The sequence below is a fragment of the Hetaerina americana genome, unplaced genomic scaffold (genome assembly GCF_022747635.1).
Source record: "Hetaerina americana unplaced genomic scaffold, ioHetAmer1.1.p SCAF_5, whole genome shotgun sequence".
Lineage (NCBI taxonomy): Eukaryota > Metazoa > Arthropoda > Insecta > Odonata > Calopterygidae > Hetaerina > Hetaerina americana.
The window spans coordinates 50,905-76,791 of record NW_027287095.1 but is presented as its reverse complement, the minus strand read 5'-3'; the positions used below and the strand labels follow the sequence as shown (position 1 = coordinate 76,791).

The window sequence follows — 25,887 nt, the reverse complement described above, 5'->3', positions numbered from 1 at the left end:
TATAATATTGTGTGATACGCGTCAGATGCGAGGATAGCTGCAGCCACACTGGTAGATGTCATTTCGTGAAATAGTATAGAATCAGATTTGCTATTGATTTCTCCTATGTAACTATTATCTCCATCATGTTGCTCTCAGGCAAAAAATAGGCGTCATGGACTTGAGGAAGGCAGAGTTAGTTCGGGAATGACATTACCTTTGCCCACTATTTAGAGTGCGGCTGTGGTTGATCTTTCCCATAATATTAGTTAACCGAGTCGTGGTATTCTTATTAGTGTACTAAAATACCCATTATTTCCTTGGGAAAGGTTTTTTCGTTGAATAAGTCATAATTTTCACGAATATTCAATTGATCTGCAAACGTAATTCTGGCATTAAATCAGGTTAACATGGATGCAATTTTTGAAACGCCGTGTAAAATACAAATGCCAAGTGACTCAGTTCTTGCCGCTTTCTCTCTATATGTAAGCATTTGATGCACACGTAGTTCATTTCATTTTGTCTATAGACAGGCACCTTGTAAAGTTCGGTATTGTCGATATTAACATCGACAAGCAAGCCCATTTTGTATTCAAAGTTCAAATTACTCTGAGTAAAACTGAAATATATCAAGTATATTTTAAATAATTGTATTGATATCGTAACATGTGTGTCGGACTTTTATTTAATATTTCCATGGATAGTGCCAGTGGTTCATATGAATCCTGGGTTTTTCATGAATCGATCTCGCGATATATCGGTGAAAGATAGTTCGAGGTGGAACGATATTGGAATGGCAAGAGTGGAAGTATGAGCCTGGGCCTCCGGGGTTGATTGATGGAATTGTTAATAATCAATGAAACTGTGATAGCCTAGGATATTACGACTACGGAGGTAATTTTTAGTTATTTAATGATTTTCATAATAAATACTTTAAGATATTGTACGTTATTGTGACATTATTTCAATAGCTCCTCGTTAGACTAAACATTTCAAGATAATGAATAAACAAAATGAACTCGCACGAAATCTTTCGTGATGAAACAGTTGGCTTTTAGCCCTCGTTAACTTAATTTTTAATTATATGTCAATTGGATTCACGTAGTCCATGTGAGTACTCAGTATTTATAATTTTGATATGAAAGGTTATAGTTGTGCATTGTCAGTAATTAATTACCTCTGTTCCCAACAATGCAAATGGTGGCTAGTAAATACAGAGTTGACTACCTGCATGTTTTATAGATGGAGGAGTTGGTTTTGCAAAATGATGGGTGTTACGCCGTGTGTTTTAAAAATTTCAATAAAGTCAGTATTGAAGAAGTGGAAAATATATTCAAAAACTATGGAGACGTCTGTTCAATACGGCAGTCGTCGGAATCCATTCCATGGGTTTTCATTCGATATAAACTTAAAGAAGAGGCGCAGAAAGCACTTGATGATCTCCAAGGCTCCGAAGATATCGACCTTCAAACAGCCAAGAGTCGCGCAAAAAAGAAACAGGATCACGATGGGTATGTGTTATTCTCCAACCGCGGAAAGCAGTTTGTGGAAAATGGGTGTTGGAAAACGCACTTAAGAAGAACCTTGCTGTGGTGGGAGAATGTGTTCGGTATTTGGATTTCTGAGCATATAATCTATTGGAAAAATTCTAAAAAGCTGCATGATCTTTTGGCTACATTTTTGGGCATCTCAGCTATGGAGTGGTTACCAAACGAAAGTGTTGTCATGACCTAACATTTTAATAGATGTTAATGTAGTTATCGGTGATTGAAGCAATCTCAGAAAGTGAAGTCACGCATATTGATGTGCGAGTGACTGGACTACGGTCCAGTAACATAAATCGAAATTTAAAGGTTATTTCACCATTTCAAAAAACCAGAGTTTTCAACCTGAAGGTCCATTTCATATGTGAGGCTGTACCTATCGTAATACTAAGCTCATTAGCGTGGTAAATTCACATATCAGGGTAGGGGCTTCTGTTACTTACCCGGTGACGCCTCTGGTTTCCCATGAAGTTCTGGTAATCGAAAAATTACACAGCTTGGGTGAAGCTAAAGGCTCCCAGAGGCATCCCCAGGAGACGATCCAGGGCACTCCCGATTAGTAGTCTAACGCCCTACCCACGGAACTGCCATATCCTCTACTTATTGGAATGTGATGTAAATTAATTTTGAGCCAAATGTTTTGTAAATTCGTTGTCTTTATGGTTCTTTACGGTTGGTCGCTTTGCTCTAATAGTGAAGTGCAATGCAATATCTTTAAAATATATTATTATTAAGTTGATAAGCTGCTTTCGCAAATTCTCTTTCGAGAGTCAAAGAAAATATTCTCACGTATGGTAGGCTGAGGATTGAAAATGGTTGTGGTTCTGCTCACTCCCTCGGGCCATGAAGTAAATCAAGAAGTAATAAAAAGAAAATTAAGCAATGCGAAATCTGATTGAATTTTCAATCTACTGTCTTATTTCTTTACTTGGGTTTACATTTATGTTAGCTTATGTCTGAATCAGGATGCCTGAGACTCGGGATGTAGCTATTTATAAATCAACCAATCCATAGACTAATTGTGTTGAAGAACCAATGTTGAGATATCTTGCTGTCTGAACAGAACTTGGAATTTTGATGCATACTCTATTTTTGCAAAGTTATTGATAAATATGAGGAACTCTTCGGATTTAGTTTTCAGCAATAAGAATACATTTTATTTTCCCAAAAATCATGTTACAAAAAACCAGGTGGATGGTGTACGAGGGTGGTCCCAGAAGTACCCGACCAAAGAAAACAAAATTTTGGAAAAAAATTTATTTATTTTTCTATGTTATCTCCTTTTAGCTCTATACACTTTTCCCAGTGATGTTCAATACCCTTTTTATAATAAGAACTGTCTTGCTCCTCAAAATAGCCAATAACTGCCAACAACACTTCCTCACGGTTGGAAAATCTTTGACCACCGAGCCATTTCTTCAAGTTTGTGTGCAGAAAAATATCCGAGGGAGCTAAATCTGGCCAATAGGGTGCATGAGATAGCAATTCAAACTTTGTCATGAATTTTGGCCATTGCAACAACGGATTTGTGAGCTGGTGAATGGGCTTGATGGAATAACACTTTCTTCTTAGCCAAATTCAGCTGCTTTTGCTTGATTTCTTCGCTCAAACGTTGCAATAAGTTTGCAGAAAACTCGCCGTTGATGGTTTTTCCTTTCAAGATAGTCTATGAAAATTATCCCACGTGTATCCCAAAAAACCGATGCCATGACCATGCCTGCATTTGAAATGGTTTTTGCCTTCTTTCGAGACGGTTCTCCCTTTTGAATCCATTGTTTTGATTGTTCTTTTGTCTTGGGTGTGAAGTAATAGACTCATTTTTCATCCATGGTTATGGAAGGGCACAAAAATTCTGCTTTGTTGCTGTGAAACTTTGCTAAACACTCAATTGGAACATCGTCACGACACTGGTTTTGCACGAGTGTGAGCAAACGCGGCACCCTTCTTGCACACTGCTCTCTCCAGTCCAAATTTTCAGTTAATATGCAATGCAGCGCTTTTTTTGTAATGCCTACCTTGTCTGCTAGCTTGTGCATTTTCAGTCGATGATCATCCAGTATCACTTTGTGGATTTTCTTCACCGTTTCTGAAGTCGTCACCTCATTTGGTCGACCAATGCGATGCTCGTCTTGACAGCTCGTATGGCCTCGTTTAAACTCTGCTACCCAATATTTTAATGTTGTAAGCAAAGGAGCAGACTCACCCAGAGTAGAAACCAGTTCAGCTTTTATATTGGTTGGGCTGAGGCCTTTCAAATAAAAGTATTGTGTCACATAACGATGACCAATTTTCTCCATGTTCACAAATTCACTGAAAACTTTTACTATTGATGGCTGCCCAACAAATAATAAACAATGTAGCATGAAACATATGCTTTATAGGTTGCATACTTTCTAATACAGTGATATTTTTCAAACAACTACCACCATCTCTAGGTGAGGCCAAGTTCTTCTGGGACTACCCTCGTATGTACAAGATATAAGGCATGTCAAAATGAATGAATCTGAAATAAAACAGTGATGGTCAGTACATAAGTATAAAATTATTTCCTTAGTCTTGTGAAATAATACTATCGGACCAATGATATTGTTAGCCGATTTTATAAAATTTCTCAGGGCTATTTCATTAAATTTGAGAATCAGGACAGAATTCAAGATTCTGGATCATTTTCTTTGGTTGATTTGTCCTATTTTCTCGGCTGCTTCAGTTTTTTGCTGATGTAATTTGCAGAACTGATGGCATTGAATTAATTCAGAATTTTCTGAGCCTAGGGTCATGCATTTCTTTAGATTACGTGGTATATATTCCATGTATTCCGCTTATATTTTTTGTATTTCTTAATAAAATGAGTCTGCTTTACTGAGACTTCACTGTGTTCTAGTTTAAAATTAGTCAACATGTCACTTGTTTACTTTTGCTTTCTTTTCATGAGCTAATTGTAGTTATTCAATGTTGAGTTTGTTAAATAACAATTAGTTTTCATATAGTTGTAGTATGGGATGCTTATGATTGGTTTGTTCCCATTAGTTTTAATAATCATACTAACTCCTGGCTGTAATGTTTAGTTCAAGATCAAAGGAAAGTAACTGAAGGGGAATATAAAAACCTTATGCGGAAGAAATATTAAGAAATGCCCAGGAAAGTTTTAAGTAAGGGCAAGGGGATGGATACTGGGCAAAAGATGTGTGTCTGAAAATGGAATGTTAATAGGTCTAAGTAAAGCACAAAAGGCAAATTTGGTGTGAATTAATAAACTATGAATTGCAGGAGAAATGTTTATTAAAGTACGTAGTGAAGGAAGTGCAAGAATTTAAATAAAAAAATATGGAGAAAAAAGTACCGCAAATTTTGTAGTTGATTCAGGCAATGCAGTAGTGTGGAGGGCATATTGTAAGAAGGGAAGAGCACTGAAAGAATTCAAAGAAATTGAGAAACTTGGTTGAGGGAAATCTCAAGAATTTATTAATTTGAAAGGACATTACATTTTTCTAATATAAGGTATTATGTGTGATATCAAAATTAATAGTCTCCCCTGCATTCTGCCAAATAAGCCCTGGCTTTGCATAATGTCATTTTTTAATAGAATATGGAAGAATCTCCTGCTGTTATGGTCCAATTAGGATTTTAGAATAAATAAATGAAATGATGTCGTATTCACTGCCGGATTGCTGTATTCTAAAAATAATCACTGCCTGCTTTCTATGTTTTACATAAAGCAAGTGTTTACTCAGGGTGTTATGCAAAATGAAAACTATAATCTTTAGGGTTGAATGCTGTGTCGCTCATTCTGGCCAGTATAATATATACTGTTTGCTGGGGTCAGGTCACGCCTGATTGCTCAATTGTCCAAGCCCCTACGGCCTCCCTAATTGGCCATTTCTGGAGACTTATGATTTTCAACATTAGTTTTTAGGTGTTGCCGAGAGAAAAGGTGTAATCTCTGTTGATATTATTTTTCTCCAGATGGATCTAAATGGCATCCTTCGTTAGTCAGTCCCAATAGTTGGCTTAGCCATAGCATGAATGTGGAACACATCATCAGGTGGGACAAAACGAAATAACTCTGCCATTCAGCCAACTGGCTGTTGTAAATTCCTTTTGTCCCACGTGGTCCATTATGACACTATGGCTCAGCCAACTATTGAGATTGACTAAAAAACGAGGCCATTCAAATCCATCTGGAAGAATATAATGTCAATAGATATTATGGCTTTTCTCACGGCAACACCTGCAAACCAAACTAAAGAATACATCTACCAGCCAGAATCAGTGACACGGCATTCATCCCTGAAGATGATGGACAAGCTGTCTGTTGAAACGTTGGCAGCCATGCAGAAGTTAACCTGGTGGAAATCCTGCAAAGAACTCACCATGAAGAGTCATTGTGTGTTGGTGGTTGGCTAGGACAATCTCCTCCCACTCCCTCCTCAATAGTGTGACTATATTCAGCTGACCAGCATCGGCTGTGTTTTCAACATATATAGATTTGCTCATGTAGTCTTAGGTTGTTTTAATGTCAATCAGAAATGCTCCCTCTTGTCTGTTAGTTAGCAACAGCCAGCCATATTTGAGCTTGTATACATTTGAGGTGTGCAGTGATCAGATCAAGCAAAATTAAGAATTGAGAAAAATATCAGTGTATTGATAATTATCAGTATGTAATTCAGAAAAATTTTATTTCATGTAATAATAATTTATGTCGATTAATCCCCCTAACATATACTTACCACCTAAAATGTCAGGTCATATCTTCTCAAAAAAACTTTCCGGTCAATGATTGATGTGTTTTATAGCATGTTGCTGCAAATCAAAACCTGGTGTGACATTTATAATGAGCTGAATTGTTAATTTGTGTTTTTGTGTGATTTATAGAAGCTCATTGTTCTAATCAAATTCTTTCATTTGCTGTGTGTCTCACTGTAAAGCAGTGAAATAAGTTATCATGTAATACATCTTTTAACGGTTATATTATTACCGGCAAAAAATAGCCATTTCCCTTATACCTTACCTGCTAAAATATTGTGGTGTGTGATTTGTAGAGAAATACTTAGCTACATTCTATAGATAACCATCCTCAATCTTCTCGAAATATTCATTCCCTCCAATGTGTTAAGAACTTTTCATTGTTTGCAATTTATTATGAAAGTGAATGGTGAATTAGATCAGCGAGAATTTTCTAGAATGCTACAGACGTTTGTAAAAAATTGAATATATCTACCCCAAATTAGCAAGTCCTCAAATTTATGTTCTTGAGCCTTAAATTTGATTGAAATCTTGAGGTTTAATATGGGATGAGTTCTGTCCTCGCCAATTATAACAACATTCAGGTTACTTAGTGAGCTGTTGTTGGGATTAACTTCTTTTACTGGTTAGCTTTGTGAGAGGTTTGCTAATCCACTAACTTATTAATATGGATGTTATATTTTTATGATTTCTCATTGAGAGAGTTAGTATAATATAACAAAGTGGTGATGGCCATATTATACAAACACTATCATCGTTTACTTGCTTAAGTCATTATCAATTTTACTTTTTTGTCAACTACAACTTCATGTTAATCAAATTCCTCTGGATGTTTTTGAAAGAAAAAATTGGTGGGTAGATATTTCTTTGATTGATCCTTGTGTTGTTTATTAAAATTATTGTAGCGTGACTTAACTGTAGGTTCATTGTGTATGATTTCACCTTAGAGCATGCACAAAAGAATTGACATTAAATATAACAAATATAAATAGTATTTATGGATTTTTTGTGTTCCAATTGTAAAGGTGAGGTCATACAAACCTAGATCACAACCCATGGGCAAATAAAGATGTGATTATAGATTAGAATAAATTTGGTATTTTCTCTCCTTATCTAATATTTAAAAACAATTTTATTTCAGTGACAGGGAAAAGAGTGACTTTGTTGCTGAGTACCCAAGAGATAATATGTCTGTAAAAGGTAAATTTATGTTTGTGTAGTAGAATCCAGTCCTCTTCCCTAAACTTTGAGAAGCATTGCTTAAAGTTTTCAGCCTTATTTATATAAGATGGCCCTTCAGCCATCACCATTTTTCTTATTAAGTTACCTTTTATCAAACTGGAGTGTCAAGTGACTCAGTGTTTTCTATAATTTTAATATTTGGCAGATAGCCCTAAGTCACCAATGCACAGTGATCCACCCATTGTTATAGTACTCATGTGCAGAATCAAGCACAGGAATTGATCTGTTCCAAATTTAAATGTTCCTAAATTTCTCTCTCTAAGGAGCTAGTCCTAATTAGCATATCTGTACATCTGACCATTAAAAAGCATTAACTGTGTATTGTACTGTGGTCTATATGAGATTGCAACTAGGAGATATGGGAGGACATGAATGAAGGAAAACATTTACAACCTATTGCAGGGTGCAAACACATTGTATAATGCAGCATTCAAAGTTTATTTAAAATAAATAATGTAGTTTCTAAATATTGAAGCAGTAACAGTTCACATAAATTCCTTTTTATTAAGGAAAAATTCCAGAAAAGTCTGATCTCTAGGTGGGCCAATTGGTCATTGTGAATAGGAGTAGGGTAGGGACATGGAAAATGAGAGCTTTAAGGGTGGGAAACTAGAAAAATGTTTTCCCTTAATTTCCTTCTGGAAAGCCAATCAAAAATTTTATTGCTTATTTCCATTTTTTGCCCATGCCAAGTATGATGCATATTAATGCATTCATTGATCTCAAGCTGAGGACCCAAACTATTAATTCAGACTTTCAAGCCTTGATGTCATACACTGTGGATGTTCTGATGTGTAATTTGCTTTTTTTACTTTCCTTTGCCTTTAGGAATTTTATTAAAAATATTTTGAAGAATGAGTAATTATTTTGAACAGTAAAACAAAAAATTGTGTTGCACATGCATCAACAATCTCATATACTGCAACACTATTGATTGATTGCTGTTGTTGGGGTATATTCGTCTGTAGTCCCCGGCACTTGGACCTCTTGGTTCATTGTGCCAACATGTTTGACCTGCCTGTCAGCTGCAGATGGAGAACAAAAGCGCAACAATAAAGGTGTGGAGGTTACCCATCCAGCCTCAATTTGGGCCCAGCATAGTTTCTTCAGTGATCTAAGAAGAATCATCTATGCCACTTTTATTCTGACAAACAAATTGTAGATGTTTAATCCAGTAATTAGAGTAGTTGTTGAATGTCTGAGTGAGATAGTTTTAACATTAGCATACCAAAACTGAAATTTAGGAGGCATATGACAAATGACCAATTACTAATAATTGGATATTAAACAATGTGCAATCAATTTTTAGCTAAAGGTTGAAGGCAGAGTACCATTTGATCGTCTTTCGTTTACACCTTGTACCACTGAATCACATTTACACATGATTTAACGTTTGATTTTTTTCTGGAAGTATAGTATCTTTTTCTAGGAGTACCTATATTGTCATCTATGTAAAAGTCCGCAGTTTGCCACTCAGGTGAATAATAGGCATTCTTTTACTATATTCTATCCCAATTACCTGCACCCTCTAGCGCATAATTCCTAAACATATTTAAGTAACTTAAGTTACAAATTTATGTTATCCATTTGGTAATAAATTTCAAATTCTACTAAATGAGAACTTAAGAAATTTTGTCTAATGTCATTTGATTCTAGTGGCACTTATTTTGAAGTCCAATTTTGATCGTATAATGTTTTTAGTTGCAAGGTTTCGTTATAAAAAATATTTGAGAGGCCAATCAATCCAAGGGGTAAGCTATTAACATCATATGAATTGTTCCATGTAATCATATCGTGATGTGATATTGGAATTATTCCAAGATTTGCACTGGGAACATACTGGAATATTGTTACTTCCGAGGTAGTATACATATTCTACCTGCTTCAGAAATGAATGTGCTTAAATTTATAAATCCATAACCCTCCACATGCATTACACCTTTTTAATGACAATCAAAATTGTTAATTACTTGTAGCATTGCTTTATCCTTGTCTTGGTTGATCAGTGTTCTTGAGTAAAGATTGGTTGTTTTCATACTTTTGCGTTTTCTGTACTGTGAGTATGCCTTTTCATAATATTGTCAATAAGAGGTAAATTTTTGTACAGTGGAACCTCACTTAACGAGCACCTCACATAAGGAGTAATTTACATAGACAGCAAAAATATTTTGATCAAAAGTGACTCTCTCAGTAAGCAAATTTGCACATATAAGTTGCAAGGAGAGAGGAATTCCCAGAATAATTGTGTGCCTGCTACTTCTGTTTGTGTTAAGTACTCTTTCCACGAATATGTTAGTGTCGCTGGAGATCACAAATTTTTCCAAACTTAGGCATATTACAAGGTTTATATAAAAAGTATCGGGAACAATTTTTCTGGACGTGGCTATGTCACACTGTGCACGCTTAGTTGTGGGGGGGGGGGGGTCTGATCTTTCACATGCACCAATCACCTGCGAGCTTTTGTTCAGGCTAGATTGTGTTTTTGGTGGACCCCTGTCCAGTGACTCACTGCAAGCTCTAAATGCAGTAAATGTTTGAACAGTGGTACACCATCAAATTGTGTTGGGCTGGGGAAATCAAGTAAGGACACATTGGACATGATTTACAAGTCTTCCAGGATGAAAGCTTGTCATAAACTGCAGTTTTTAAGTGGCAAAAGCTCTTCAAAGATTCAAAGCCGAGAGAGTGTGTAGGAGGAGCCCCACGCTGGATGGCCATTGGCGTCAATAAACAACTGTGAGCAATGTGCGAATGTAGTGCTGAAATCAGACTCCTTTAAGTGTGTGCATGATTGCATATTGTATTGGTATTGATAAGATGACGGTGAACACCATTGTCACTGATAATCGATGCAAAAGATCTGTGCTAAACTCATCCCAAAGGTCTTGACAGACAACCAAGAGCAGAGTCGAATGTCTGCTGAAAGACCTGCAATGGCATCAAGAGTTACCTGTTGCAACAATTGTGGTTAAATTGGTCTCTTAAATTTGCCAAAGTGAACCTGTACAACAGTAGAGCAGAAGCCCAGCCAAAAGCCAATGAAAGAGCATCTCACGCTGCTATTTTATACCAATGAATGTGGCAATTGGAAAGTTAAACCCCTGCTTATTTAACATTGAGAAATTCCATGAGCAGTCAAGAAGTGTAAAGTCCATAAGAACAAGCTAAAAGTAATGTGGAGGTCATGACAAAGCATGGGAAACCGTTGCATGGTACAATATGTAAGAAGCATCACTCTAATAAAGCAGTGGCTCTGCGCACTAGAAACTTATTTAATGATAATGTCGAGTCGAATTTTCACAAAATTTTGAAGTATTGGCAAAAATAATTTTCTCAAGGCAACATAGAAGTAAAAGTGAATTGAGAATGCAGTATCAGTGATAAACTAATTATTTTGATTCTCTCTTGTTATTACGAAGCAAAACCACATTCCAGGCTGGTCGAATCCATGATATAAAAAAAGATAAAGATGATTCACAATCCTAAACAGTGTATTTATAATTTTCTTTGAATAAGCCTTTCACTTAATTTATTTTTTTGCTTGAAATGCATTATCATAGTAAACATTAATATATGTGGGAAAAATTGTTTCACTTAATGAGTCCTTTCCTTTGCAAAAAAGATTCTGGAACAAATTATGCTCTTTGTGTGTGGTTCCACTGTATAATTATTCATGATTATTTCTTCCAGGTTTTAAAAATAGGAACTCTGAAAAATTTACCATGGACTGTGGCGATAATGAAAGTGTTGATACCAAGGAATGTCCAAAAAGAGGGCCATGTAAGTACCTGACTGAATATTGTCTATGCTTTCACAGTATGTTTTTATCTATAAAATTTATACTATTGTTGAAAACATACGGAATCTGTTGTTACTGATGTTAGAAGCATTTTTAGCAATTTGTTATTGTTGGCCTAATATCTTAGGTTGCCCAATCAGGAATAAATTTGCATGTTTATTTCTTGAGTGTTGACTGCTGTAATAATGAACTGCCGTTAAGTCATGGCCATCTATGCTAGAATGAAATCTCTCCATTTGACAATTAACGCTCTCCAAAGTTTTTATACTCACGGTCACAGGCATTGTCAATCATCTTGCTGGCATTAATTTTTTTAAACCTTTTCTGTTGTATTAATTTTAGTAAACCAGAACTTACCATTTTATTATGCACATTTCTGCAAATTTTTAGTGACCTCAAGTAAAGTCTGTACACTGTTTTATTTAGATTTACGAACTAAATATTTCAAGCAGTTAGTAGCATCTTTTGCTGTACACCCTATGTACATGCTGCATGCATAATTTAGCAACAGAAATGGGTCCCCACTTTGCAACATTAATCTGTTAACTAGAGCATAGTGATAAGCTGATTACTGCATTATTTTAAAGGTATGATTAATGGCTTAAGATGATGATGTGTAAATATTGTGATATCTTATTGCTGATTAGTCATGAGCAAATATTTACTGGCATCAATGCTTGTAGGGAAACTGCCCACTAATTTTACCAAGGCAAAACCCGCCTCGAACTTTAGCAAATTAATCATTGCCTCCAGTTAGGCTGTGGTGGCTGGCAGATTGTCCTTTTATTGCTGCCAATATGGAATGATGTAGGATCCAAAGCCTAGTAAATAATAGTGGGGTAGATAATTGTACACTGCATAGTCGCAAAGGCTAAAATTTGTGTTATAGTTATTTTGAAGTTGTTGTTGTTTAAATAGAGTAGCTTCAGGTGCAGTGTGATGGAAGTCGAACATATTGAATAACTGATGGTAACACTTTTCCACTTGATAAAATTTTTTATTTTTACGATCCTGTACCTGATGATGATGTAATGCATCGAAACCCGGTCGTAAAATAAAATTTTATCAAGTGGGAAAGTGTTACGATCAGTTATTCATTGTTTTTGTTTATTAAGTTACCTGGATATTAGTAATACAAACTGAGCCATGCATATCATAGAGTTTGTAAACTATATGTACATGGCATAAGCCTATAAAGTCTAATTAAACAGTATCTAGTTAGGGCTGGCCTGATAATGGATGATAATGCTGTTATTTCTGGATCTGAGTAATAAGGAGAGGACACTGCAGGGTATCATGTAAAATTTAAATGCATGCAGTTCTCAAAATCAAAATCCTGTTGGTATATCCTGTAGGGTTATAAGATTGAAAGGTTAATGAGATCATTAAGTTGAATATCAAAATGCTGGGGATCGAGATGGTGCAGGGGCTACCGTACTGGCTTCCCACCCTGAGGGCCCAGGTTCAAATCCCGGCGGTGTTGAATATTTTTCAGGGGTATCTCGATCCCTACTTGAGGTGTTTGTGAAGGGCACTATGAGTGAGTACGCCATCTGTCGGATGGGACGTTAAAATGCGGACCCCTTGGTGCCTCTCGTTAAGAGTAGGCTAATGCCGACGCCTGGTTTCTCTCCACCCTTCATCCTTTCCTGTCCATCCCCTATGGTGCAAATGACCTCGGCTGTCGGTTGCCTCCCCTAAATACTACTACTATCAAAATGCCTTCGAGTAAAGTATTCCGATCAAGAAAGCATTATTTGGTGAACCTTGTTGAAAGGACCATTTGGTGCTCTCTCTAACATTCCAAGCTCCATTATAAATTGAGACACCAGTGGCATCCCACCAGACAAAGCATCAAAGATGTGCAGGGGAGAAACTAGATACTTTGAGATAGGAAATAGACCCCATGTGTTAGGAGCCTACATGTTTCCTTTTAATGATCATCTACATCAATACCCTGTGAGCCACCAAAAAGGTGTGTGGCAGGGGGTGCAGCACCAGGAGGAAAGGGTAAGGAATGAGGGGGTTGGGGTTTTTCAAATGGGTGGGGGAAGGTGGGGGAATCTACAAAAAAAAAATATATATATATGTATAACCACATGAAGTCCCTACCTGGTAGGTTAATACTTATTATGTCGAGCCGGCTCTTGGGGGATTTCAACTACAATCATTCCGATCTCTTATCATTCTTGGAAAAAATGACATTTTAAACCTGTCAGTCTTGGGGTTCGTATTATGTTTTTGATGTCATCGGGAAAGGACCCATCTTTAAATGTTTTTAATAAGTTTAATCTATATTGTAAATGCCACTGTGTAAGGGAATCCCAGCCTAAATTTTCCAGCAAAGTAGTTACGCTACTGCGTTGGTCATAACAATGTTTGACAAATCTAGCCCCCTTCCGCTGAACTCGATCTACTTCCGAAATCAAATTTATCTTTTGAGGATCCCATATACTGGCAGCATACTCTAGGTGGGGCCTGACTAGGGCAAGAAAACATCGTTCCTTCACTTTTATGTCGCACTTACCGGGCACTGTTTTTACAAATCTCAATTTTTTATTAGCCCGACCACATATTTCTGGTATGTACTTTCCCTAGGACAGATCGTGAGTAATTGTTACACCGAAGTATTTAAAGGAATCTACCCTCGCGATTTTGGTTTGTTTCACCTTTTAACTAAATAGGAGGGAGTTACTCTTTTCCCTTCTTCTTCTTCTTAGGAGGGAATTACGCTTTTCCCAATAATGCATTACTATGCATTTTTTCAAATTTAATTTCAATTGCCATGTGTTGCACCAATTCTGAATTGCATCTAGGTCGTTAGCTAATGCAACTCTGTCTTCACGACTTCGAATGTCCCCATAAATTACTGCATCGTTGACAAAAAGACAGAGCCGCTGTCCAAGAACCTAAAGGATTTCATCTGTGGGATTTGGGTCCTAAGTTTCTTTTGGACTAGATCTGAGGTGTAAATATTTTCATTGAATCTGTCAAAACTCTAGTATAATGCATTGCCTTTTTATTTCTCATTTCTGTAGTCAACCGAAAGTACCACAGTTGTGCTGAGAGATGTAACAGGAATAAGAACGATGACTGTGACCATAGTGAAAGGGTGGATGAAGTTGAAGGAGCAAGAGCTCTCTTTTCAAGAACTGAATGTAAGTGTCTAGCCCTTGAATCCCAAGTAATTTTTTTCATACTTAGAATTTTTACTGAATTCATTGTTTTTTTAAAATGCAAGATCATTTCTGTAACTTTCCATGCAAAAAAACCAGTCGATCAGTTATGCATTCATCCTTAATTACTTAAGACATAAAATGGCAAAATGCCATGAGTTACTACCTCTGATTCATAATTTTCCTTAAAAACAAAATTTTAATTGAAATATAAGGTAAATAATTTATCATAAATTAAAAGGAGACGATTCTAAATATGGTTAATGGGTGGCAGGGTGATATCAAAGCTAAATCACAATATAAAAATACACACAATAATCACAATAAATATTTCTGTTGGCCAGCTTGTTCCTTATTATTATTTATGGATGATTCTTGCAGTTAGCCATTCACTTATGGGCAGGATTGTAAATAATAATAATAATAACTGGCAAAGCAAGTTGAAGAGCATGAAATTTGAAAAGATAATTTTTTTAAGTAGCATCATTCTTCTTTCAGTGACTGATTCTAGAAATCAAAAGATAGTTAATGGGAAACATTTCCATGGAAGGGAGGATGCAGAAAACTACAAAAAAGGTTTTGACAAGTCATGTAAGTATCTTATAAATTGAATGAATATTATTTAATCATGTCCTCTATTTTCCATTTACAGTCAAACCCCATGTTTATGTTATTGGAATTTAAATTTTCCTGCTATTATTAACATTTTTATCTGGTCCCGTAAAATTTCCTTTTATTTCAATGAAATAATGTACATGAAACCCTGTATTTACTCAATTTCATATTCACTTTTCCTACTTATTGCATCTTAATGTACTAGAGTAAAAACATTTCACATTTTAAAAGTTACTCATGTTCCTCAGTCTGTATAAAAAATACTTTTTATTTTGTTTCATGCAAATACTCATAAAAAAGACAGGAGGGAGCAATAATGTGAATGGTTTTAGGGAAAAATTTGAATATGGCAGGCAAATGTGATGGAAATGTGAATTGTTTTATCACAACTAGACTGAATCATTTATAATATCATTTTTATCTCAAAATTTTAAAGTTGGACATTGGACTAGTTGAACGGTAAGGTAGCTCAGACTCTCATGTGCTAAGATTTCCTCAATTACTCTGGGAGATAAATTTTATCCTGCTTCACAATTGAAAGACAAGGCAAAAAATAAAACTTTTTCAATTGACAACAAAATAAAAATTTTAGAACAAGTTCATTCTTGTGATGGAACTCATATTAGTGTGTGTCAATGGTTCCTGAGAACAAATATGAATGAAAAGTCTTTGCCATCTTCATTCTTTCTTATGCTTACAGTATCTTCTTTCAGTATTCAAGACTTGATACATAACATTGTTTATTTATGGCCAGTACCTTTAAAGTGCATTTTCATGTTGTTGTTCCTAGTTATGTGTTTTATATTTTTTCTCGATTTTAAGCAAAATGATACTGTTTTAACTTATTATTATATCTTCCGACAAGGACGGAGAAGTGCAATTGCTACTTTTATGTATTTGATGCGTGGGTAGCGGTAGTCCAGTGGGTAGAGCGTTGGACTACTGACCGGAGGGTCCTGGGTTCGATTCCCAGGTAAGTCTCTGGGCACCTGCAGCTCCACCCAAGCTCTATGATTTTTCGGGTACCAGATCTTTCTGGGAGACAATAACTGGTACAGGGAAAGGAACCGGCCCTCCTACCATGATGTGTGAATTTCACTCGCCATCGGGCTTGGTAATGGATGAACTCCACCATCACCTACCAAACCATCACCTATTTATGGTTTATGGTTATATTTGATGCCTCCAAGATGTTTAATTTATATTTGTTATTTTCATTCATTGTGTAAAAATAAATGAGGAGTTATAGTTTAAAAGATAAATAATAATCCTGCTCTTTGAGAGCAAATGCACATTTCTAATTGTTTAACTTAACTTCTGTAACTAAGCATATGATAGTGAAAATTCTCCTTTTCCTGCAATTTGCATTTTCCTGCGATTCCCAGTTTTTCTTGGTTCCCTAGAAAGGTGTAAATGAGGGGCTTACTGAATTTCCATTGCAATTTTTTTTTAACTGTCTAGCTCCCAGATTGGTGAAAACATCTCCTGGAAACCAATGGGTCAATGGTGCGGGAGAAAGTTGGAAGCAGCCAGGTAATATAATTAGGATAGATTTTTGCTCCTAAATAAAAATGTTTAATTTGTTCATAAAGAGACCGTCATCTGCCTGTGGAGAGGTCAATATCCCCTGAAAATGTTATAACTACCTTTCACTGATATCTTCCCAGCATCTCTTTGTAACTCATTAATTTAGTAATCATCCTAATTGGATTTTTTGTTTAAAATACGGGGAATATTTTTAAAAATATATGGAAAAAAAAATTCCACTGTTTGACTATTTTTTGATGGCCTGGGTTTCAATAGGATGTTTTGAGCAAAGCGTAAAGGTTTCTTAGGATTGATCTCAGAGACTCTAGGCCAGGGAAGTATGTGGTACAAATTAAAAGAGTGGGTTTCTGCGGTGGAGGAAGATTTGGGAGTCTAAGCATGTCTTCGGATTCTTTTGTTTAGGAGGGATTCAGGAAAACCTCATTGGAGGAGGAAATGGTGTAGAGGACACAGAATCTGCAATCATAAAGTTCGAAAAACATGCTACGTTTTCCTCTTTGAGTCTTTACAATGTATTGTCACCTTAAAAAAGTTTCCAGTGCGGTCACAGTCCCAACTAATGACATAGCTTTCCTGGGAATGATAGATGGAGGGAGATTTAAATGACCAGGCAATAGAGGTTGAAGAAATTGAGTGGGGAGGTTAAGGAAACAGCAGTGAAATCATCACATAGCTATTAGTTGGAATCGTGTGCATTTAACCCTCTTAGTGCGGCGGGCCGATATATCGGCTTTTGTATCCCTGGCGAAAAGTGCGGCGGGCCAATATATCGGCTCTTGCGTAGGCTATTGTTTAAATCATTGTAACTTATGTGATTTGTCTTGCATTTCATGGCATCTAGGTGAGTTTTAGCTTCAGCTCCCTCAACGCACAATTTCATTTGCCCTTTCTTGTAGCACTATGATGATTTCTCATGTTACTAGATAGTTGGTCTTTGTTAAATAATTGTACTTTGAATCTCATAATAATTCATTTAATCCCTATATTACAACGTGTGTAAAAATTTAGTTGTTGGTTCCATGTTATATTTACTAAAATATTATTGACATGTGTAATATGTTATGAGTCCAAGTAAAATATGAAATTTTCCATCTCGAAGAATTATGAAATTATTTTTCTCAATGAATTAGGTTTTTGAGTCAAATTTGATGTAATTAAATGTTTACTTAGTCTTGACATACAGGCTAAAGTTTGTAGTCACATTTTGTAACTAGGTAAAAATAAAATAACTTGGATAATATTGTATAAACTGTTGCTTTTAAGTGAGGGTTTTTTTTTGTAATTTCAGGATATGGTCCTCCAAAGTTAGTGAAAGGAAGCGAGTATTATGCATCTGTAAGACAGTCAAATTCAGTTACCTCTGGATTGGCTCTGAGAGCAGCATATAATGATGGTAAGCTTTGTATTTAGGTGTATTTTTTCATAGTATAGACTGAGATTTTATGACTATTATATACCAAAATTTTTCCATTTGGGATTTGAATTTTATTTGTATGCAACTGGACAGAATTTGGTTTGTTTATTGGCTGTTTTTGAATGGGTTTGACAGGAATGGAAAGTTAGATCTGTTGCAAAATCAGTCATCAATCCAACATTACGTAGGCATACCTTGTCGAATTTTGATATAACAAGTTTGGTGTATAATTAGAATTTCAGTGTAGTGAATAATCCTCTAGGCACCGTTTATTATCCTATTATTTAATTGCAAAATAAATCGCTAACAGTGAGGTCTACAAATTGCAACTAGAGTGAACTCTGTAGTTTACAAGAGATCCGATGTTTGCAGTAATGTGAAGACCATGATATAGGATTTTTAAAAAAATCACATTTTAGGGATATTTGCTCATCAAAGTTGTGTTGAATTGAAGTTATCAGAAAATCAAGAAAGGAATCATCGATGAATTAACTGTTGTGAGGTGGAAAGATAAAATTAGATGATGAGGCTGATCATTTAATTATTCCTCCCATTGTTACTCATTACTCGCTTGCTAATTTTTATGCTAATGAAATATGCTCATGAAGTGGAAACTTGCCATTGGCCATTTCCTCCAAGATTGGTCTGAAAAATAACATTGTGATGAGAATGTTATGTCTCAGAAATGTTTCATTATAGTAAAGAATATTTATATTATCAATAAGTTGAGGGAAAAGGAAGAAGTCATGTATATGATATCTACCCTGTCGTTACACACAGAGTGGAGCGCTTAAATCTGAACAAGCAGGCGTTTCCTCGAATGAGATTTCCTCGTCAGATTAGCGAAACCTTCCCTAGACTTCTTCGAAGCATTATACTTACTTATACGTACACTATGGTACTCGAAGCTTCTTGCATGGTTGAGTGAATGACTGGATAAAATAGATCTATAAAATTGAACCATGACCTAATTAATATACCTGAAGTCATGAAATTCAAAATTGTGAATTTAATGTGCATTCTAAATATCCTGTTCAATCCCTTGTATTATTTGAAATTTTAAGTTTTCAAGGATCAAAGGAAAGTAATATCATTCTTAGCAAAAGATTGTGGCAAAATGTGAGATGAGAAAGAAAATGGCCAAGGAAGTTATTTCATCTAAATTCACTGCATATGTGATTTAATTTTCTCTCTTTATATTGGATTTGTTTTATTTAATATTGATATTTATGCTTAACAATAGTTCTGTAAAATCAAGATTTTATTGTTCTTAAGGTATCCTCTCAAGAAACTCGAATGACTTTTGTTTCATTTTTATTTCAGTGTTGGCAAATCATCCGTTACTTTCAGAAGTGCAGTTGAAAGAAGTATTAATGACAAATTTTGATTATTTGCCATCAAAAAGAGACATTTATAACTTTTGCTTGCCAGTGAAACCACTTCATGTATCATTTGGGAGGACAAAATCGAAGAGGTAATTATTTCCCATTCTGTACAAGCCATAAATCAGGATTAGAATTAATAATCAAATTTTCTTATATTGCAGCTCCAAATGTTTCTGCTGTTTTACCAATGCCAAATCCTGTGATATATGGTTGATATTCCTTATTGGAAATCAAGTATATTTAAATCAACTTTATTGTAATCAATCGTCCAGTTCCAAGAAACTGTGGGAGATGGCACAACAGTAACTTTTAATGGAGTAATTTGCTAATTTACATTACAGTGCAACAATTTCAAAGCTAAAAATCACTTGCCTTGACCAGGATGCAAACCCCGATCCCTCAATTTCCAGCCAAGTGCTTTAGCCAATTAATCTATCAAGGTATCCTCCGAAATTTTTGAGGGCTTTGAAGTAACAATATGTTATTAAGAAATACCATAGAGTTATTCACAGTCGTGCGCATTGTGCCTCAATCCATGAGGTTATAGCCAACTTAAAACACTAGGTTGTTTTACCATGGACAAATCCTAAGAGACTAGAAATCTTTTTGCAGTGTTAGACGACGCCTCGGTAGCTTGACTGGCTAAAACAGTAGGTGAGACATCGAGGGATCCAGGTTTGAATCCCAGTCAGGGCAATTGAGTTTAACACTTTGAAATTATTGCATTGTAATCATCCAGTTAATGGGCTAGGGTGTGAAACTGACCCCATATGGATTTCTTTATCCTGTGGCATTCTCACAATCAGCTTAGGGGATTAGTTTCTTTCTCTGTGCCCCTTGTGGTACTTATAAAACCATACCGCTTGGATTTTGTCTGGGTGTGTTCAGAGGCATCACCCAAATTAGAATCCAGAAATCTCTTGTCTACCGTCAGGTTTTACTTTTGAGATATGGCAGAGTATTTTAAAGTTTTAATTATTCCTGAGAAGTAATTGAGATATCTGGATTAAATTAATTCTGAGTATTAATTGATCCATTGTAAATTACAGCAATTAATGTTGATTTGTTTTGCTTTAGGAAGACATAGGCTGTAGTAACTTGCAGTACGGAGAAGATAAGAGGCTCACAGTGATAAATTTCCTTTATTTGAAAGGTTACAGAGCCTGGCCAATTCACAATGAAATGATGGTTGTTTATAGAAATGATAGCCCATCATGTGACACAGTTATTAGTTGGAAAAGGAATTTTCAATCTGGCCACATGTCCCTCACTGATGATCCAAGAAATGGAAGACCATCACTCATGAACAATGCTGACACCATGAAGAAAGAGGACTTTATATCCAAATGATCACGCATGAGACTGATCTTAGTTACGGGAGTGTGTAAAATTATTCACGAAGTACTGCTCATGTCAAGGTTCGAAGACTACTTACTCCTTTTCAGAAGATGGTGCCACTTTTCAAGGGAGATGTTGAATCTTATGGAGCAAAACAAAGAGGATTTTTTGGTTGCCTGGTAACGATGGATGAATCTTGGATCTATCAATGTGATCCAGAGGCCAAATAGATGAGCAAGGAGTAGGAACACAGTGACTCACCTCTTTCCAAGAAGGCTAAGGTGCAGAAGTCAGCAGGGAGGATCTTGCTGTCTCTTTTGGGACTAATGTCTTCACAGACTACCTGGAGAAGGGTCGGACCATCACTGCTGCCTGTTACTACACACTGCTGAACAAATTGCTTGATGCTTTGAAAAAGAAACAGCATAGTATGATTACCAAAGGCATCCATCTTCTTACCAACCATACACCTGCTCACTTATCTCAGGGTGCAGTTGAGGAATCATAGAGATGTGGTTTTGAAATTTTGTCTCATCTGCCCTATTCTCCCAATCTCTCCCCAAGCTACTTTTTCTTATTCCAAAACTCAAAAACCATAATGGTTTCGTAGATTTGGTGGCACAAATGATGTCATTCAAGTTGTGCAATAATGGTTTTTGATGCAATCTACTGAATTCTACAATAATGGACTTAAGAAGGTCAAGAAAAGCCAAAAAATTATATATGACTATGGATGGTGACCGTAGGGATGTCTTAAGAAGGACAACTAAAAATTAAGTTTTTACCTCAATTATTTATAATTTAGTAATTGTAACTTTTGGGTAATTTGTAATTTTAGTTACAATTAAAACTTTACAATACTCCCTTGTACAATGAGAACCACAACATGAAAATGGATAACTTTAAACATTGGTTAACATGAAGCACAAGTGCTCCTTTCTGAATTATTTTTCAGTCTCTTTGTTAATTTAATGTAATGGAAAAAAACAATGGTACTGACAAAAAAGTTATTGTTCATCTTAAAATATATCATTGTAAATTTTGGTTGATTTAAATTACATATTCGGCTTGAATTTCTAATCCACTTATCCCTCAATAAGAAACCCTCTCAAAACCTTTGCCTCATTGAGATTTTCTTTTAACACATCAGACGATGTATGTATGTCTTTAAAAAAAATTAAGAAGTTTGTTTACAGTCTTGCCAACATATGGTGAATAAATTGAGTTCACTGCTTTAATAAATTATACCTTTAAATATCACAGATACTTGCCAAGGTGCAGTATGTTATACATTTCTTACCTGAGTTGCTGAAAATGGCTGAATATTGGAATTGTTCAGTATGAATTACAGTTAATCCAAAATATTTGGTCCACAATATTTCATGTTTACAGGTTATCACTGTATCATATTATATAATTTTTTGAACATAAGTTGAACAAGATCCGATTAATTTCGTTGAGGGCTTTCATTGCTCCCAACCAGTAGTGACCCTAATTTATTCTGTTTCAGCAGCTGTTTATTCAAGTAACTTGGAAGTTACATTGAATTTCAGTCTTATGAGTGGCAAGAATATGAGTAATGTTAATTGATTTGAATATTGTTTGTAACCTTTAACAACTGCTTTTATGGGTAGATTTTCAGTTCCTCTCAAGTTATTTCACTCTCAAGATGCTACAGGATGCTCAAACAAAATTTTTAATGTCAGCATACGGCATATGATTTGATGAGAACAAAATTTTTGTGTAAGGAAAATGAAATAAAAGAATGCTAATATCTCTCATTGTTATCAATTTGCCAAGCATGCGAGAAGACAGCTATTAGAGAATTATAATAATTAGAGAATTATAATACCCATAGAAATGGATAGTAAAGTCATTGAAAAGTGAGAATGAGTGGTGAGCATGGCTGATATAGTATGCGCTAACAATCAGTTGGCATGAGCGATTTGCACTATCCTCAAGGACAAGATTAAGGAGAAAGATGCTTCAAAGGGAGTGACAAAAATATCCAAGAAACGGTTATGTATTCAGAATGATTTTGAAAGGTTTCTTCTCATATGGATGGAGTGATTTTTGCCAATCATGGTGAAGCAGCGATCTCCAACACAATGGTAACAGAGGACTTCATCAGTGACTTCAGAAAGCTCAAAAATTCTGAGATTTACTTGCCATAACAGGTTATTAATTATGACAGGATGGGTCTATTCTGGAAGAAATTGCCAAAGTGAACCTACACAAGAGCAGAGGAGAAAACATTACCCTGCTGTAAGTCATTGAAAGACGGTCTCGTGCTATTTTATACCAATGCTTACATCAATTTGAAAATTGAACATCTGCTTGTTTACCATTTAGAAACTCGACAAGCCCTCAAGAAGTGTTCAGTCAAGAAGAGTAGGCTAAATGTACTGTGCAGGTCAATGAAAAGTGTTGGAACCTGTTGTTTCATGCATTGAAAAGCATTACCGTAATAAGGCTGTGGCTGTGTGCACTACAAATTTATTTCATGCTCACGTTGTGTTGTATTTTACACAAAATTTTGAAGCATCGGCAAAAAAATGCCTCCAAACAGCTCTCTCATGAAAAAAAGATTAGGAATGTATCATAAATATAATCTTTTTTACTATGATTCTTTTTTGTTTTCTACAGATTGAATTTGCTTTCTGGGTTGGTTTATTCCACCATAGAAGAAAACATGGAGATGGTTAACAATGTGCATATAAATTTCTTTGAATGAACCTTGTACATAATTTATTGTTTTGGAATGGAATGCATTATCGTATTTTACATTAATTTGTTTGAGAAGAATTGTTTTGCTTTACGAGAAAGATTCCAGAATGAATAATACTTGTTGTGCAAGGTTCCGCTCTAGTCATCATAATTAAAATCTTTTGGGAAGTTCTGGAATGTATTATTAGTGGCTATGAAGATTGTCACCAAATGTTTCAATTTTATATTTCTTAGTGTCCAAAATGGCAAAGATGTCGTCAACATATTGTAAATATATGGGGGATTTATTTTATTGTAGATTACTATGATTGTGGAGTTCACATTCACTTAAAAATTTGTCTCCGCTATAAGTTTTTAATTTCTCATTGCATTTACAAATAGTTTTGTGTTGAGCTTCGTATAAGATTCAATATGCCACTTGCTCCTGCAACTTTTGACCAACTAAGGCATGCATACTATACTTCATAACCACAGTTGTATTTGCCAAATTGTGGGCAGGTTCCGACTCTGTTGCTACCTCTAGATCATCTTTACTTCCTGAATGTTAATGGCAGTTCAAGTAGAATATTTTAAAAAAGTGGAAAGAATGGCTTGGAGAGCATTGATTTGTTACTGTATTGTTAATTCTAATCAGCAAGGTATTTAGGAACCCTAATCTGTTAGCTTGGGCACTGAGATAAACTACATTTGCCTAAATTTGCTACCAAACTTTTTCAATTTCCTGATTTTGATTGGACTAATTATGGGTACCATAATTATGGCCAGTAGTGGCTGGGTATCATCAGTTGTGGCAAAAATTCAATAGTCCATGAGTGTTCTAAACCATTATCACTTGGTCATGATGGTGATAAATCACTTAACTTAGAGGAAAACAGCAAAATATTTCCAGTAGTTGCCAAAGCAGCCTATGGTTCATGTGAATTTTAGCTGCCTGTTCTTTGGAGAGAGTTAATTCAGTAGGGAAACTCCCTGGCATGAATTATAATATTTCCAGACTAGTGCTGCAACTTTGGTTTGGGCTCAAAAAATAAATGATCTGGCATTAACAAGATATGCTTACAAAGGATAGAATGTTGAAGCAGAGGCTTCCGAAACTTTTTTGAATTCTATTAAAAATTGGGTACTTATTTTATGGGCATTATGGAATTAAAATCTCTAACTTACATTCCCTTCACTGATTAAATTTATTTGCCCATTCAAGTGTTTTATGTTTAATTTTCAATTTTTCTAAAGTTGGAACCATATTTTCCAGGTTTCCTAAAGGGTAGCAGAGATAACTGGAAGTGTTATTTTAATAAATAATCAAATAGAAATTGGCTTGAATAAATTTGTATAATAAGTGAGCTTTTGCTTATGAATACAGTTCTCTGTGTGGTATATGATGCAATTAATAGAGAATGTCACCAATGTGACATGGTTATCCATTATTTTTTAAATGTTGTAATTGATTTTTTGCAAGAGCATGTACATTTTTTAGAATATCTAGCATGTATTTATTATTGCCCTTATCTTGATGCATTCTAAGCAGCAGAAGAAAATCGGTCATATTTTCAGTTATTTTTATATGAAAACTGAAAATCTGACTCTTGAAGTATCTTGCAAAATCTGAGGAAATATTTATTGATCAACCTTTTACATATGCTGTCTCTCTTCCAATTACAGTGTGTATTGTCGAGTTTTGGTGCTGACTGAAGATGATGTTCGTCATCTTTGTGATTTAAGTAGTGATGAAGTGTTTGTTACAACCACGGAGGATCTTCTGGATTACATTTTTGATGAATAAGTTATGAAAGAACGAACTGGTGAATATCACCAGTATATATTCGTGAATCATTACTATTTATTTTTATAACGTTGGACTTAATACTCTCCACAATAAAGAGCTGCTAGTGACTATTGCAGTTATAAATTCTAGAAATCTCTCTGGTGGTTTTGTCCATATTAAATGCATGACTGTATGTTCTGTCATTATACAAGGGTTGTCCAATAAACTCACATCATGAATTTTTATTCAGATTGCTTGCTGTCTCAAGATTTACTTTTGTAACATTGTAGTGGGACAAGTTCCATTGACTTGACTCCAGTAATGGGTAACTGTTGGTAATGGGTAATGGTAACTGTTGCAATTTGAAATGTTCAGTTTGCCTACATCATCAGTTGGAGGTAGCATGCAATGCTGTGTTTAAGTTTTGCTTTTGCCGGAACAAATTGTCAGGCGAGGCTGATTTATTGCTACAGAACACTTCTGGAGATTCTTTTCTTCCCTTTAGCATAGCTAGAAGATGGTATAAAATGTTGAAAAGGGGAGTAAATCAATTTCAAGGGAAGGTAGACATGGCGCTTCAGTCGCTGCTATCATAGAGGTAAACACTGCTGC

At 35.4% G+C, this 25,887-nt stretch overlaps 1 protein-coding gene across 2 annotated transcripts; it reads left to right on the top strand.

Annotated features, from left to right (window-relative positions):
• Window positions 1-629: 629 nt before the first annotated feature.
• Window positions 630-25,526, top strand: LOC139693843 (uncharacterized). 2 transcript variants are annotated; one of them, XM_071592144.1, is made up of 10 exons: window positions 630-873; window positions 1,222-1,490; window positions 7,408-7,466; window positions 11,199-11,288; window positions 14,346-14,465; window positions 14,982-15,074; window positions 16,560-16,631; window positions 17,935-18,039; window positions 19,384-19,534; window positions 25,173-25,526. In XM_071592144.1, exons 2-10 carry the CDS (start codon window positions 1,222-1,224, stop codon window positions 25,291-25,293), a joined length of 1,080 nt encoding a protein of 359 aa, XP_071448245.1. In that variant the 5' UTR covers window positions 630-873; the 3' UTR covers window positions 25,294-25,526. The 2 variants fall into 2 exon arrangements, with proteins under 2 accessions (XP_071448245.1, XP_071448246.1); XM_071592145.1 differs by lacking the exon at window positions 1,222-1,490 and having other exon boundaries at window positions 632-873.
• Window positions 25,527-25,887: the final 361 nt, after the last annotated feature.

Excerpts from the sequence above, each read along its gene's own strand:
- LOC139693843 (XM_071592144.1), top strand. The coding sequence starts at position 1,222 with ATGGAGGAGTTGGTTTTGCAAAATGATGGGTGTTACGCCGTGTGTTTT. Across the intron at positions 18,040-19,383 it reads GAGAGCAGCATATAATGATG|TGTTGGCAAATCATCCGTTA; the intron begins GTAAGCTTTGTA and ends TTTTTATTTCAG. Across the intron at positions 19,535-25,172 it reads GGGAGGACAAAATCGAAGAG|TGTGTATTGTCGAGTTTTGG; the intron begins GTAATTATTTCC and ends TTCCAATTACAG.